The sequence below is a fragment of the Trichechus manatus genome, unplaced genomic scaffold (assembly GCF_000243295.1).
Source record: "Trichechus manatus latirostris isolate Lorelei unplaced genomic scaffold, TriManLat1.0 scaffold00070, whole genome shotgun sequence".
NCBI lineage: Eukaryota > Metazoa > Chordata > Mammalia > Sirenia > Trichechidae > Trichechus > Trichechus manatus.
Window position 1 is genome coordinate 6836269 of NW_004444006.1, and position 16758 is coordinate 6853026.

The 16758-nt window shown below is 38.7% G+C and overlaps 2 protein-coding genes across 2 annotated transcripts in view; both read right to left on the reverse strand.

The window, feature by feature from the left end:
• The window catches only part of TEX11 (testis expressed 11), a 523552-nt gene that overhangs the window by 54974 nt on the left and 451820 nt on the right, over positions 1 to 16758 (reverse strand). The gene's annotated exons all lie outside the window — the stretch shown is intronic.
• Positions 3656 to 4347, reverse strand: LOC101357811 (40S ribosomal protein S12-like). Its single transcript, XM_004380116.3, has 2 exons — positions 4217 to 4347; positions 3656 to 4081 (listed from the first exon to the last, which is right to left on the reverse strand). Exons 1-2 carry the CDS (start codon positions 4345 to 4347, stop codon positions 3814 to 3816), a joined length of 399 nt encoding a protein of 132 aa, XP_004380173.1. The 3' UTR covers positions 3656 to 3813.

The following is a 16758-nucleotide window of genomic DNA, read 5'->3' on the forward strand; positions in this document are numbered from 1 at the left end:
AGATAATGAATCAAAATGTACAGTTTAACAAGATCCACAGGTGGTTGTTATGTATAATAAAATTTGAGAACCACTGCTCTACCAGTGGTTCTCAGATTGTTCCCTAACCAGTAACATTAGCATTGCCTGGGAACTTGTTAGAAATGCAAATTCTCAGCAGGTGTTCGAATTGGAATGAATGGTTCAAAGCCTTGGTGTTAAGAAGACTTCAGGGGATATTTCTGGTTTAAGTATTAAAGATTATTCTCAGGGCAATAGTTTCAGGGGTTCATCCAGCCCCCTTGGCTCCAGAAAGGCTGGAGTCCATGAAAATTTGAAATTCTGTTCTGCATTTTCCTGCTTTGGATCAGGTTTCCTCTATAGAATCCTTGATCAAAATGTTCAGTAATGGTAGCCAGGCACCATCCAGTTCTTCTGGTCTCATGGCAAAGGAGGCAGTTATTCACAGAGGCAATTAGCCACACATTACATATCCTTCTATTCCTAACTCTCCTTCTTCCTCTTTTGCTCCAGATAAATAGAGACCAATTGTTGTGCCTTGGATGGTTGCTTGCAAGCTTTTAAGATCCCAAGCACTACACAATGAACTAAGAGGTAGAACAGAAGCACTAAAGACATTAGTAGGCCAATTAACTGGGATGTTCCATGGAACCATGACCCTAAACCTCCAAACTTTGTCTCATGTACTGGGCATTTTATCAGGAGGGATCAGTCCCTGGAGAAGGACATCATGCTTAGTAAAGTAGAGGGTCAGCAAAAAAGAGGAAGACACTCAATGAGATGGATTGAAACTGGCTACATAACAATGACTGTGAGCATGGCGCAGGACCGGGCAGTGTTTCGTTCTGTTGTACATAGGGTACATGTCAGTATATGTCAGAACTGACTTGATGGCACCTGACAACCACAACAAAACCTCCAAACCGAGGAACCAAATCGCATGAGGTGTTTGGTTGTACATTAGCAGCCTCAGCAGCTACCCTCCTTTTTTTTTTGTCATTGTTGTAAATAAATCTATCACACAAAAAATTATTTTTATTGTGCTTTAGATGAAGGTTTACAGAGCAAATTAGTTTCTCATTAAACAGTTAATACACATATTGTTTTGTGACATTGGTTGCCAACCCTGTGATGCGTTAACACTCTCCCCTTCTCGAACTTGGGTTCCCCATTTCCATTCATCCAGCTTTTCTGTCCCCTTCTGCCTTCTTGTCCTTGCCCCCGGGCTGGTGTGCCCATTTAGTATGGCATACATGGTTGAGCTACATGTATTACTGTTTGCTTTACAGACCTGTCTAATCTTTGGCTGAAGGGTGAACCTCAGGAGTGACTTCAGTACTGAGTCGAAAGGATGTCTGGGGGCCATACTCTCGGAGTTTCTCCAGTCTCTGTCAGACCAGTGAGTTTGGTCCTTTTTTGTGAGTTCTACATTTTTCTCCAGCTCTGTTTGAGAACTTCTATTGTGATCCCTGTCAGAGCAGTCAGTGGTGGTAGCCGGGCAACATCTAGTTCTGCTGGACTCAGTCTGGTGGAGGCTGTGGTAGTTGTGGGCCACTGGTCCTTTTGACTAATCTTTCCCTTGTGTCTTTGGTTTTCTTCATTCTCCCTTGCTCCAGATGGGGTGGGACCAATGGAGTATCTTAGATGGCCACTCACAAGCTTTTAAGACCTCAGATGATACTCACCAAAGTAGGAGGTAAAATATTTTCTTTATAAACTATGTTATGACAATTGAGCTAGATGTCCCCTGAGACCATGGTCTCCAGTCCTCAGCCCGGTCATTTGGTCCCTCAGGGAGTTTGGATGTGTCTATGAAGCTTCTATGAATTTGCCTTGGTCAAGTTGTGCTGACTTCCCCAGTAATGTGTACTGTCTTAACGTTCACCAAAGTTACCACTTTCTACTATCTAGTTAATGTTTTTCCCTCCCCACCCCTCCCCTCACTTGTAATCATCAAAAATTGTTTATTTCTGTGTATCACAAAAATTTTGCCAATTTAACTTTTAATAGGTGTACAACTTATTGACAGCAATTATAATAATCAGCTGTGCAAGCCTACCCTTAATGAGATTTTTCCTTCACCTTTAACCTTCCCTTTCCCCTTCCCTCCTTCCCTCCTCTGGTAACCACTAATAAACTTTGGTCTCTATACATTTGCCTTTTCTTGTCTTTTTATATAAGTGAGGTCATATAATATCTGTCCTTTTGTGATAGACTTATTTCACTCAGCATAATGTCTTCAAGCTCCATCCACATTGTAGCATGTATCAAGACTTCATTTCTCCTACTGGCTGAGGAGTATTCCACTGTATGTATGTACCACATTTTGTTTATCCATTCAACTGTTGATGAGCATTTAGGTTGTTTCCACCTTTTGGCTATTCTGAATAGTGCTGCAATGAACACTGGTGTACACGTCTCTTTTTAAGTCTTTGCTTTCAAATCTTTTGGGTATATACTTAGGAGTGAAATTTCTGGGTCATATGGTAGTTCTATTTATAGTTTTTTTTAGGAACTGCCACACTGTTTTCCACAATGGCTGTACTATTTTGCATTCCTATCAGCAATGGATAAGCGGTCCAATTTCCTCATGTCATGGATTGAATTGTGTCCCTCCAAAATATCTGTCAACCTGGCTAGGTCACGATTCCCAGTATCATATGATTGTCTACCATTTTATCATCTGATGTGATTTCCCTCTGTGTTGTAAATGCTATCACTATGATGTAATAAGATGGATTAGCAGCAGTTATATTGAGGACGTCTACAAGATTAGGTAGTCTCTTAAGCCAATCTCTTTTGAGATATAAAAGAGAGAAGAGAGCAGAGAGACATGTGGGCCTCATACCAAGAAAGCAGTGCCAGAAGCAGAGAACTTTGCACCTGAGGTTCCTGTGCTGAGATGCTCCCAGAACGAGGGAAGACTGATGACAAGGACCTTCCCCCAGAGCTGACAGAGAAAGCCTTCCCCTGGAGCTGACACCCTGAATTTGGACTTGTAACATACTAGACTGTGAGAGAATAAATTTCTCTTTGTTGAAGCTATCCATTTGTGGTATTTCTGTTATAGCAGCACTAGATGACTAAGACACCCCACATCCTTGCCGACATTTCTTATTTTGTTTTTTTTTTTTTTTAAATCTTAGCCATTCTACCTATAAAAAACCATTGCTGTTGTGTCAATTCCGACTCATAGTGACCCTACAGGACAGAGTAGAACTGCCCAGTAGGGTTTCCAAGGAGTGGCTGGTGGATTGAACTGCTAGACCTTTTCGTTAGCAGCTGTAGCTTTTAACCACTGCACCACCAGGGCCCCTAGCCATCCTAGTGGGAGTGAAATGGTATTTCATTGTGGTTTTGATTTGCATCTCTTTGATGGCTAATGACGTTTAGAAGCTTTTCATGTGTTCAGTGGTCATTTGAATGTCCTCTTTGGTGAAATATTTATTCAAGTCCTTTGTCCATCTTATGATTGGGTTATTTGCCTTTTTGCTGTTGTCAGAGTTTTATATATATTTTGGTTATTAGATTTTTATGGGATATATGGTGTCTGGATACTATTCCAGTCGATAGCGTGTCTTTCCCTTTCTGGTAAATTGTTTGAAAAATGAAAGTTTTTAATTTTTGTGAGGTCCCATGTATTTATTTTGTCTTTTGGTGTTTGTGCTTTTGTTATTATATTAAATAATCCATTGTTCAAAGTCAGGCCTGACAGCGTTGTCTTTGCATTTTCTTCTAAGAATTTTATGGTTTTAATTTGCACATTTAGGTAATCTATTTTGATTTTTTTTGAGAGCCAAGTTTTTTATTTGTTCATTTCTTGCATTTGAAATATTCTTCAATGATATCCTTGGCCTGAGATTCTTTGCCATAGTCCTTAACAACCACATAACTGCAACCAAAAACTTTAAGGGGTTTTCCCTCTCTGTCAATTTTGCAGAGGCCTACCCACTCCCCTAGTTTCTTGTTGTCATCAATCTTAATCAAGTTGATTTGTTGTTCAGCACAAAGGGCCTCTACCAACTTGACATACACAGGCTCATCACAGTTGGATGCAAGCACGCAAAGATGGGCTTGGCATCTTTTCCTAGGTTTCCTGTAGAATGAATGCTATTCAGAAAACTTGTACTAACACCATGAACTTCATGCTTTCTTCCCTTGGCTGAAGTTGTGTCCTGATTGCAACAACCCACGGTATTTAGACTGACACATGTACTTGTACAAGGCTTTGGCAGCTTCGGGGATTCCTCGTGCTAGGCCATCGTGGATGATGGCGGTCTTCAGCACCTCTTGTAAAGCAGTATTAACGTCCATTACACCTCCAGCAGCAATGCCTTCCTTGGCCATGGCAGTGGGTTACAGGTGGAGCTGAATCTTGAACACACCCAGGCCTCTGCACAACTTGGCCGTGACAGGGAAAGAGCTTGAATTTGTTTTTATGTGTGGTGCGAGGCATGGATCCTATTTCATTTTTCTGCATGTGGAAATTCAATTTTCCCAATATCATTTATTGAAGAGAATCTTCTTTCTCCATGAATGGACTTAGCATACTTGTTAAAAATCAATTTACCATAGATGTGTGGGTTTATTTCTGGACTCTCAATTCTATTGCATTGGTTTATGTGTCTACTTTTATACCAGTAACAGGCTGTTTTGTTAACTATAGCTGTATAATATGTTTTAAAATCAGGAAGCATGAGACCTTCTACTTTGTTGTTCTCTTTCAAGACTGCTTTAGCTATTTGGTGCCTCTTTCCATTCCATATGCCAAGAAATTTGGAAGACAGCTACCTGGCCAGCCAACTGGAAGAGATTCATATTTGTGCCCATTTCAAAGAAAGGTGATCCAACAGAATATGGAAGTTATCAAACAGTATTATTAATATCACAAGCAAGTAAAATTTTTTCTTCACTTAGATGCACTAATTATTAGCATTTTGCCACACAATATTTCTGAATATACTTTTTGTTTTTTAAATTTTTAAAATTGTACTTTAGATGAAGGTTTACAGAGCAAATTGGTTTCTCATTAAACAATTAATACACATATTGTTTTGTGACATTGGTTGTCAACACCACAGCACGTCAACACTCTCCCCTTCTCGACCTTGGGTTACCCATTACCAGCTTTTCTGTCCCCTCCTGCCTTCTTGTCCTTGCCCCTGGGCTGGTGTGCCCATCTACTCTCTTTTTATTTTATGGGCTTGTCTAATCTTTGGCTGAAGGGTATACTTCAGGAGTGACTTCAATACTGAGCTATAAAGGTGTCTGGGGGCCATACTGTTGGGGTTTCTCCAGTCTATGTCAGACCAGTAAGTCTGGTCTTTATTTATTCATTTATTTTTTGTGAGTTAGAATTTTGTTCTACATTTTTCTCCAGCTCTGTCTGGGACCCTCTATTGTGATCTGTGTCAGAGCAGTCAGTTTATGGTAGCCGGGCACCATCTAGTGCTAGACACAGTCTGGTGGAGGCTGTGGTAGTTGTAGCCCATTAGTCCTTTGGACAAATCTTTCCCTTGTGTCTTTGGTTTCCTTCTTTCTCCCTTGCTCCAGACTAGGTGGGACCTGTGGAGTATCTTAGATGGCTGCTCACAAGCTTTTAAGACCCCAGATGCTACTCACCAAAGTAGAATGTAAAACATTTTCTTTATAAACTGTGTTATGCCAATTGAGCTAGATGTTGCCAGAGACCATGGTCCCCACAGTCCTCAGACCAGTAATGTGGTCTCTCAGGGAGTTTGGATGTGTCTATGGAGCTTCCATGACTTTGCCTTGGACAAGTTGTGCTGGCTTCCTCAGTATTGTGTACTGTCTTACCTTTCACCAAAGTTACCACTTATCTATGGTCTATTTAGTGTTTTTCCTCCCACTCCTCCCCTCCCCTCCCCTCCCTCGTAACCATCAATGATTATTTCTTTTTGTGTGTAAACCGTTTCATAAGATTTTACCGTAGTGGTCTTATACAATATTTGTCCTTTTGTGATTGACTTATTTCACTCAACATAATGCCTTCCAGATTCATCCATGTTGTGAGATGCTTCACAGATTCATCAGAGTTCTTTATCATTGCATAGTATTCCATTGTGTGTATGTACCATAGTTTGTTTATCCATTCATCTGCTGATGGACACCTAGGTTGTTTCTATCTTTTTGATACTGTGAACAATGCTGCAGTGAACATGGGTGTGCATATGTCTATTCGTGTGACGGCTCTTATTTCTCTAGGATATATTCCTAGGAGTGGGATTGCTGGATCATATGGTATTTCTATTTCTAGCTTCTTAAGGAAGCGCCATATCTGTTTCCAAAATGGTTGTACCATTTTGCATTCCCAGCAGCGGTGCATAAGAGTTTCAATCTCCCCAGAGCCTCTCCAACATTTGTTATTTTCTGTTTTTTTGATTCATGCCAGTAATGTGGGAGTGAGATGGTATCTCATTGTGGTTTTGATTTGCATTTCTCTAATGGCTAGTGATTGTGAGCGTTTCCTCATGTATCTGTTAGCCTCTTGAATGTCTTCCTTGGTGAAGTGTCTGTTCATATCTTTTGCCCACATTTTAATTTGGTTATTTGTCTTTTTGTTCTAGAGGTGTTGGATTTTCTTGTAGATTTATAGATTACACCTTTGTCTGACTTGTAATGTCCAAAAATTTTTTCCCAGTCTGTAGATTCTCTTTTTACTCTTTTGGTGAAGTCTTTGGATGAGCATAAGTAGTTTTATCTTTAGAAGATCCCAGTTATCTAGGTTATCTTCTGGAGTTTTTGTGTTGTTGGTTATGGTTTGTGTCCTGTTAATGCTGAGCATTAGGACCTCTAGAGTTGACCCTATTTTTTCTTCTATGATCTTCATAGTTTTTGTTTTTTATATTTAGGTCTTTGTTCCTTTTGAATTAGTTTTTGTGTATGGTATGAAGTACGGGTCCTGTTTCATTTTTTTGCAGACGGACATCTGGTTTTGCCCACACCATTTGTTAAAAAGACTGTCTTTTCTCCATTTAATGGACTTGGGGCCTTTGTCGAAGATCAAGTGACTGTAGGTGGATGGATTTCCATCTGGGTTCTCAATTCTGTTCCATTGGTCAATGTGTCTGTCATTGTACCAGTACCAAGCTGTATTGACTACCATAGCTGTATAGTAGGTTCTGAGGGCAGGTACTGTGAGTCCTCCTACTTTATTCTTCTTCAATAGTGCCTTACTTATCTGGGGCCTCTTTCCTTTCAATATAAAGTTAATGATTAGTTTTTCCATCTGTTTAAAGAATGCTGCTGGTATTTGGATCGGGTTTGCATTGTATTTGTAGATCGCTTCAGGTAGAATTGACATTTTCACAACATTAAGTCTACCTATCCATGAGCATGGTACGTTTTTGCATTTAAGTAGGTATCTTTTGGTTTCTTGCAGTAGTGTTTTGTAGTTTTCTTCATATAGTATTTTTTATGTCCCTGGCTAAATTTATTCCTAAGTATTTTATTTTTTTAGGGGCTATTACAAATAGTATTGTTTTCCTGATTTTCTTTTCATAGTTCTCTTTATTGGTCTATAAGAATCCAACTGATTTTTCTAAGTTTGTCTTGTATTCTGCTACTTTGCTGAATCTTTCCATTAGTTCCAGTAATTTTCTCACAGAGTCTTTTGGGTTTTCTATGTATAGTATCATATCATCCACAAATAGGGACAGTTTTACTTCTTTGTTACCAATTTGGATGAACTTTACTTCTGTTCTTGCCTTATTGCTCTAGCTAAGATTTCCAGGACAATGTTAAATAGGAGTGGTGATAAACAGCATCCTTGTCTTGTTCCCCTTCTCAAGGGGAATGTTTTCAGCCTGTCCCCATAAAGAATTATGTTGGCTGTTGGTTTTGTATAGATGTCCTTTATTATGTTGAAGAATTCCCCTTCTATTCTTATGTTATTAAGAGTTTTTAACAGAATGGGTGTGGGACTGTCAATTGTTTTTCTGTGTCAATTGAGATGAACATGTGATTCTTCTATTTATGTGGTGGAGTATGTTGATTGATTTTCTAATGTTGAATCATCCTTGCATACCTGCTATGAATTCTGCTTGGTCATGGTGTATTATCTTTTTTATATGCTGCTGAATTTTATCGGCTAGAATTTTGTTGAGAATTTTTACGTCTATATTCATGAGAGATATTAGTCTGTGATTTTCTTTTTTTGTAGTATCTTTGCCTGGTTTTGGTATCAGGGTTATGCTGGCTTCATAGAATGAATTTGAAAGTATCCTTTCCATTTCTATGTTTTGAAATAGTTTGAGTAGTACTGGTGTATGCTCTTCTCTGAATGTTTGGTAGACTTCTCCAGTGAAGCCATCTGGGCCAGGGCTTTGTTTTGTTGGGTATTTTTTAAATTACCTTTTCAGTCTCTTCTCTTGTTATGGGTCCATTCAGATTTTCAACATCACTGTGTTAGTTTGGGTAGGTAGTGTGTTTCTAGAAATTTATTCATTTCCTCTAGGTTTTCAAATTCATTGGTGTATAGTTTTTCATAATACTCTATTATAATCCTTTTTATTTCAGTAGGGTCTGTTGTAATGTCCCCCATTTCACTTCCTATTTAGGTTATTTGCATCCTCTCCTGTTTTTCTTTTGTCATTCTGGCCAGTGGTTTGTTGATTTTGTTGATCTTTTCAAAGAACCAACTTTTGGTTTTGTTGATTCTTTCTATTGTTTTTCTATTCTCTATTTCATTTATTTCTGCTCTGGTCTTTATTATTTCCTTTCTTATGGTGGCTGTGGGCTTCTTTTGCTATTCACTATTTGTTCCAGTTGTGTAGCTAATGTTTTGATTTTGTCGCTTTCTTCTTTTTTGATGTGTGAATCTATTGCTATAAATTGACTTCTGAGCACTCCCTGTGCTGAGTCCCAAAGGTTTTGGTATGAAGTGTTTTCATTCTTTTTTTATTCTAGGAATTTTTTGATTCCATCTTTGATTTCTTCTGTTACCCAGTGGTTTTTAAGGAGGGTGTTATTCACTTTCCATGTATTTGAATTTTTTCCTTGCTCTTCCTGTTTTTAATTTCTACTTTGATGGTGTTGTGGTCAGAGAAGATACTTTGTGTTATCTCAGTGTTTTGGATCTTATTGAGGGTTGCTTTGTGACCTAAGATGTGGTCTATTCTGGAGAAAGTTCCATGTGCCTTGGAAAAGAATGTGTACATTGCAGGTGTTGGGTGAAGTGTTCTATATATGTCTGTGAGGTCAAGGTGGTTGATTGTGGCCTTTAGATCTTCTGTATCTTTGTTGAGTTTCTTTCTAGATGTTCTGTCCTTTATCAAGAGTGATGTGTTGAAGTCTCCTACTATTACTGTGGAACTATCATTTTCTCTTTTCAGTGCTATTAGAGATTGTTTTATGTAATTTGGAACCCTGTCATTGGGTGCACAGATATTTATTATGCTTATGTCTTCATGGTGGATTGTCCCTTCAATCATCATATAATGCCCTTCTTTGTCTTTTATGGTGGATTTTGTTTTAAAGTCTATTTTATCTGAGATTAGTATTGCCACGCCTTCTCTTTTTCAGTAGCTGTTCACTTGATATATTTTTTCCATCCTTTGATTTTTAAAAAAAATATGCCTTTGTTTCTAAGTTGTGGCTTTTGTAGACAGCATATTGATGGATCTTATTTTTTTTAATCCATTCTGTCACTCTCTGTCTCTTTATGGGTGCATTTAAGCCATTTACATTCAGTGTGATTACTGACAGGTGTGAGTTTACTGCTGTCATTTTGTAGTGCTTTTTTTGTGTAGTGTTGACATTTTCTTTGTTCCTCTTACTCTTCTGTGCTAAATTCCTTTTGTTTGTGTATTTTTTTGGTTCTTTCATTTTTTGTCAATTTTGTGTTTACTGAGACTTTATGTTTTTCTTTATTTTGTTGAGTAGGTTTGTTAAATTTGTGTTTACCTTTTAATTTATCCCTATCTTCCTAAGTTTGAACCAGTCTTTTATTACTTGATAATTCCTTGACTTCTTCTCCATTTGAGAGTTCTATGTCTACACAGTTTATTCCCTTTTTTATTATTCTGATGTTGTGATTTACAGATTGACGTCTCTGGTCCCCTGTTGTAAATTTTTTAGTTTTGTTTTATCCTTGAGAGTTCATTATCTATGTTGGTAACTGCTGATGCTGTTTTATGTGCTAGAATCAGGTTTTGTCTGATGTTGTTGGTTCTCTAACCCAAAAACTCCCTTTAATAATTCTTGTAAGTTTGGATTGGTTTTTATGTATTCCCTTAATTTCTGTTATCTAGAAATGTCATAATTTTGCCATCATATTTGAGCAAGAGTTTTGCAGGACATATTATTCTTGGTTGGCAGTTTTTTTCTTTCAAGATTTTATATATGTCATCCTGTTGCCTTCTTGCTTGCATGGTTTTTTGCTTAGTAATCAGAGTTTAGTCTTATTGTCTCCCCTTTGCATGTGACTTTTCATTTTTCTTGAGCTGCTCTCAGGATTCTTTCTCTGCCTTTAGTGAGTGTGATTATGATATGTCTTGGTGGTTTTCTTTTGGGGGTCTATCCTATATGGAGTTTGTTGAGCTTCTTGGATAGTTTTCTTTTTATTTTTCTTGATATTAGGGAAGTTTTCTGTCAGCAAGTCTTCAATGACCCTCTCTGTGTTTTCCATTTTCTTCCCCTGTTCTGGAACTCCGATCACAAGCACATTTTGCCCTTGATTGTATTCCACATCATTCTCAGGACTGCTTCATTTTTCTTTGTTTTTTTCTCTGATTTTTCCTCAAACGAAGTGGTATCCAAGGATTTGTCTTCAATTTCGATGATCCTCTCTTCCATTGTTTCAAATTTTCTCCCAAAGCCTTCTACTGAACTGTCCGTTTCTGAAACCTTGTTGTTTATCTTTTGGATTTCTAATTGCTGGTTTTTTTGTGTGTGTGATTTCTAGTTGTTTATTTACTTTGACATTTTATTCCTATATTATTTTCCTGATTTTTTCCATTGTTTTGTCTGTCTTTTCCATGATTTTGTCTATTTTTTCCTTATTTTTGTCTGCATTTTCCTTCATCTTTTGGAGAACCCGGAATACTAGAGTTCTGAATTCCCTATGAGGTAGTTTCAGTGCCTTTCCTTCTAGCAGAAGGTCATTTGGTATTTTATTTTGGTTGCTTTCTGGAGCCTTCCTCTCCAGCTTTTTTTTAAAAAAAAGTTTTCATATTGTCTGCTGTCTCCAGAACATTCAGTAATTATTTTCTTCACTTATTGACTGTAAATTTGATTGTTTCATCCTGCTTTTTTGTTTTATTTGGTTATGACTGGGCAGGCGGTCTAGGAGTGTTTTATTGCTTGCTCATCTGTGGGTATGATACTTCTTACCACCTTTTCCAGGTAGGCAGGGCTGGTCACTCAGCTATGGTGCAGCAGGGCAAGTCCAGCAGAGGTGGTGGGTTAGGGATGGGTAGTTTGCGGCATGATCTGGAGGTGACAGGGTAGGGTTTGGGGGCAGTGCAGGGCAAGGTCTGGGGGACTGCGTCAGTACTGCTCGAGGGTGTGTCACTTGGCTCACGGAGCAGACAGGCAGGAGGAAAAGGAGAGGATGTGATGTGCAGTGCTAAGTGGGTGGGTGAAAGAAGAGAGAGGAACAAAGTCAAAAATAAGTAAAAAAAAAAGAAGCCAAAAAATGAAGTTAAAAAAAAGTAAATAAAATGGCCTTATGGAAGGATTTAGAGAGTGGCATGGAGCAAACCTGAGAGACTGTGTGCTGGTGGCTCTCTAGCTGAGCATTGTGGCTCAGCCTGTCAAGAAGTGGTGTGTGTGGTGCATGGTGCATGGTGCTAGGTGGGCAGGAGTAAGAAAAAGGGAGAAAGAAGAAACCAACAATATCAAACAAATAAAAAAATAATAGAAAAGTAAAAACAACAACAAGAATAAAAAAAATGTGGTGGTGGGGGCACTGGCCATTGGGTGTGGGGCAGAATTGGTGTGGTGGCAAGCTGAGGTCTCTCTCGCTGGATGGCATGGCATTGCCCGTCAGGAAGGGGCAGAGGCAGTAAAGGGCCTAGGTGGGAGGGACAGGGAAAAAGAGGAGAAGGGGAAAGATAAAGAAAAATAAAAAAATATGGCACTGAGGGAGCTGGCCTGTGGGGGCAGTGCAGACCTGGAGAGGCCGTGTGCCAGAGTCTCTCCAGCCAAGCAGTACAGTGCAGCCCACCAAGAAGTTGGGAGTGGCACATGGGGCTGGGTGAATGGGAGAAAGGAAAGGAAGGAAGGGAGAGAGAAAGAAGAAACAAAAACAAAAGTAAAACAAGAATAAAAACAAAAGCAAAAAAAAAAACCTGAACAATAAATAAGTAAATAAAATGGCACTGAGGGAGCCTGTTGGTGATGGCAGTGCAGACACGGGGAGGCCGAGCACAATGACTCTCCAACCAGGGAGAGCGGGAGCCATGCACATGGCTGAGTGGGCAGAGGAAAGGAAAGGAAGGAAAGAAGAGAGAGAGAAGAAACAGAAAAAAAGAAAAAAACAACAAAGCAAACAAACCAAAAAATCACAGCCCATCAAGAAGGGGAGGGGATGGCACAGGCAGCTAGCTGGTCAGGAGAAAGAATAGGAAAGAAGGGAGAGGGAGAGGGAGAGAGAAAAGCAACAAAAAAGGTAAAACAAACAAACAAACAAAAAAATAATACTGCTGAAGGGGCCAACTGGTGGGGTCAAGGTGGTGGTAAGCTAGTGTCTCTCTGGCTGAGCAACCATGGTTCATTGGCAAACAGCAGAAGCCACATACAGGGAAGAAGGATGGGGGTGGGAAAGCATGTATCCCTGGTTACCGGGTGCTCTGTCTCCTGCTGGGAGCACTGCGGAGCTGCAATCTCTGTCTGTGGTACTTGTGGCTCATGTTCAAAATTGCGAATCCAGGCGGCAGTGAGCTGGTATCTCTCTGGCCAAGTGACCGTGGCCCGTTAGCAAGCATTGGAGGCCTTGTACAGGGAAGAATGGTGTGGGGTGGGAAAGTGTGTATCCCTGGTTACTGGGTGCTCTGTCTCTTGCTGGGAGCTCCGTGAAGTTGCCTTCCCATACTCCCTAAGTTCTTTGGTGGCTGTAGCCCAAGATGGCAAATCTGGCCACATTAACTGGTAGGGGACCTACACTCCGTAGCTCTGCTCGTTCTCTGTTCTCTGTCAGTTTCTTATTCCATTCAGTGCTTAATAGAGTTCTTTATTCCTTCATTTGGTACTTAGGGTTCCAGGATTGACATTTGTATATGTTTTACTTAGTTTTGCGGGTCTTTGCTGCAGAGGGATGGCATGGTGCTTGTCTATAGTGCCATGTTGGCTCTGCCTCCATAAGTAAAATTTTGCCAAAGATCATTCAAAAGTGGTTGCAGCAGTACATCGACAGGGAACTGCCAGAAATTCAAGCCAGATTTAGAAGACGACATGGAATGAGGGATATCATCACTGATGTCAGATGGATTTTGGCTGAAAGTAGAGACTACCAGAAAGATGTTTACCTGTGTTTTATTGACTAGGCAAAGGCATTTGAATGTGTGGATAATAACGAATTATGGATAACATTGAGAAGAATGGAATCCCAGAACACTTAATTGTGCTCATGTATAACTTGTATATAGACCAACAGGCAGTTGTTCAAAGAGAACAAGGGATACTGTGTAGTTTAAAATTAGGAAAGGTGTGTGTCAAGGTTGTATCTTTCCACCATATTTATTCAATCTGTATCCTAAGCAGATAATCTGAGAAGCTAGACTTTATGAAGAAGAATGTGGCATCAGAATCGGAAGAAGACTCATTAACAACCTGCGATATGCAGATGACACAACTCTGCTTGCTGAAAGGAATTGAAGAGAACTTGAAGCACTTACTGATGAAGATCAAAGACTACAGCCTTCAGTATGGATTACACTTCAATGTAAAGAAAACAAAAATTCTCACAACTGGACCAATGAGCAACATCAGAATAAATGGAGAAAAGATTGAAGTTGTGAAGGATTTCATTTTACTTTAATCCACAATAAACGCCCATGGAAGCAGCAGTCAAGTAATCAAATACGTATTGCATTGGGCAAGTGTGCTGCAAAAGATCTCTTTCAAATGTTAAAAAGCAAAGATGTGACTTTGAAGACTAAGGTGCACCTGACAAAAGCCACGGTATTTTCAATCACCTCATATGCATGCAAACGCAGAACAATGAGTAAGGAAGACCAAAGAAGAATTAATGCCTTTGAATTACAGTCTTGGCAAAGAATATTGAATATATTATAGAGTTCTAGAAGAAAGAAAACTCTGTCTTGGAAGAAGTAAAGCCAGAATGCTCCTTAGAGGTGAGGATGGTGATCTTATAACATGGAGGAATCTGGAGGGCATTATGCTGGGTGAATTTCGTCAGTCACAGAAGGACAAATATTGTATAAGACCACTATTATAATAACTCAAGAAAAGGTTTAAACCCCACATAAGGCAGATCCCAAAAGAAAGTCACTAAGGCCTATTAAAATCAATCTTGCCAAAATCAAAGATAAAGAGAGAATTTTAAGAGCAGCTAGGGATAAAAGAAAAGTCATCTACAAAGGAGAGTCAATTAGAATAAGCTCAGACTACTCAGCAAAAACCATGCAGGCAAGAAGGCAATGGGATGACATATATAAAGACCTGAAGGAAAAAAATTGCCAGCCAAGAATTATATATCCAGCAAAACTGTCTCTTAAATATGATGGTGAAATTAGGGCATTTCCAGAAAACAGAAGTTTAGGGAATTTGCAGAAACCAACCCAAAATTACAAGAAATACTAAAGGGAGTCCTCCGGTTAGAAAATCAATAACATCAGATAACAACACAAGACTAGAACACAGGACAGAGCAAACAGATATCGACTCAGATAGGGAAGACACAAAAATACATCAAAGCTAAAACATTGAAAATAAGGAAACAGAGATATCAATATGTAAAAAATGACAACATTAAAACAAAAGAGAGGGATTTAAAAAATGTAGACATAGATTTTTCATATGGAGGGGAAGTCAAGGCAATATAAAGAAATAAAAGACTGACATAAACCTAGAAAAATACAGGTAAATATTAAGGTAACCACAAAGGAAACTAACAATGCTACAAATCAAAATAAAAAACTAGAAAAATATAAAGACTCAGCAAACACAAAATCAACAAGAATGAAAAGATGAAAAGAAAATACATAAAGAAAAATGACTCAGCACAGAAAATAAAGGGAACAAAGAAACTGTGAACAACACACAAAAAAAGACATCAAAATGACAGCACTAAACACATACCTATCAACAACTATGCTGAATGTAAATGGACTAAATGCACCAAAAAAGAGACAGTGGCAGATTGGATTAAAAAAAAACAAAAACAAAAACAAAAAACACGATCTGTCTATATGCTGCCTACAAGAGACACACCCTAGACTTAAAGACACAAACAAGCTAAAACTCAAACGATGGAAAAAAATATACCAAGCAAACAACACTCAAAAAAGAGCAGGACTGGCAATATTAATCTCTGACAAAATAGACTTTAAAGTAAAATCCACCACAAAGGTTAAGGAAGGACACTATACACCAGGAGGACATAACTATAATAAATATTTACGCACCCAGTGACAGGGCTCCAAAATACATAAAAGAAACTCTAACAGCACTGAAAAGAGAGACAGACAGCTCCACAATAGTAGCAGGAGACTTCAACATGCCACTTACGGTAAAGGAAAGAACATACAGAAAGAAGCTCAACAAAGACACGGAAGAGCTAAATGCTACAATCAACCAACTTGATCTCATAGACATATACTGAACACTCCACCCAACAGCAGCCAAGTATATTTTCTTTTCCAATGCACAGGGAACATTTTCCAGAATAGATCACATATTAGGCCATAAAGCAAGCCTTAACAAAATGCAAAACATCGAAATATTACAAAAGCACCTTTTTTGACCATAAAGCCATAAAAGTAGAAATCAACAACAAAAAAAACAAGGGAAAAAAATCAAACACATGGAAACTTAACAACACCTTGCTCAAAAACTACTGGATTATAGAAGAAATTAAGGATGGAATGAAGAAATTCATAGAATCAAACGAGAATGAAAACACATGCTACCAGAACCTTTGGGACACAGCAAAAGCAGTGCTCAGGGGTCAGCTTATAGCAATAAATGCACACATCCAAAAAGAAGAAAGGGCCATAATCAAAACTTTAACCCTACAACTGGAACAAGTAAAAAGAGAGCAGCAAAAGAAGCCCTCAGGTGCCAGAGGAAAGGCAATAATAAGAATTAGAGCAGAATTAAATGAAATAGCGAATAGAAAAACAATTGAAAGATTTAACAAGACCAAAAGCTGGTTCCTTGAAAAGCTCAATAAAATTGATAATCCATTGGCCAAACTGACAAAAGAAAAACAGGAGAGGATGCAGATAACCCATATAAGAAATGAGGTGGGTGATATCAGAGCAGACCCAACTGAAAAGAATCATAACAGAATACTATGAAAAACTATACTCTAACAAATTTGAAGACCTAGAGGAAATGGAAAAATTTCTAGAAACTCACTATCTACCTAAACTAACACAAACAGAGGTAGAACAACTAAATGAACCCATAACAAAAGAAGAGAGTGAAAAGGTAATTTAAAAACTCCCAAAAAAACAAAGCCTTGGCCCAGATGGCTTCACTGGAGAATTCTACCAAACATTCAGAGAAGAGTTAACACCACATTTACAAAAGGTATTTCAGAGCATAGAAAAG

Coding starts and splice junctions, on each gene's coding strand:
- LOC101357811 (XM_004380116.3), bottom strand. CDS start 4,347: ATGGCCAAGGAAGGCATTGCTGCTGGAGGTGTAATGGACGTTAATACT. Junction 4,082..4,216: donor GCTGCCAAAGCCTTGTACAA/GTACATGTGTCA, acceptor ACCTAGGAAAAG/ATGCCAAGCCCATCTTTGCG.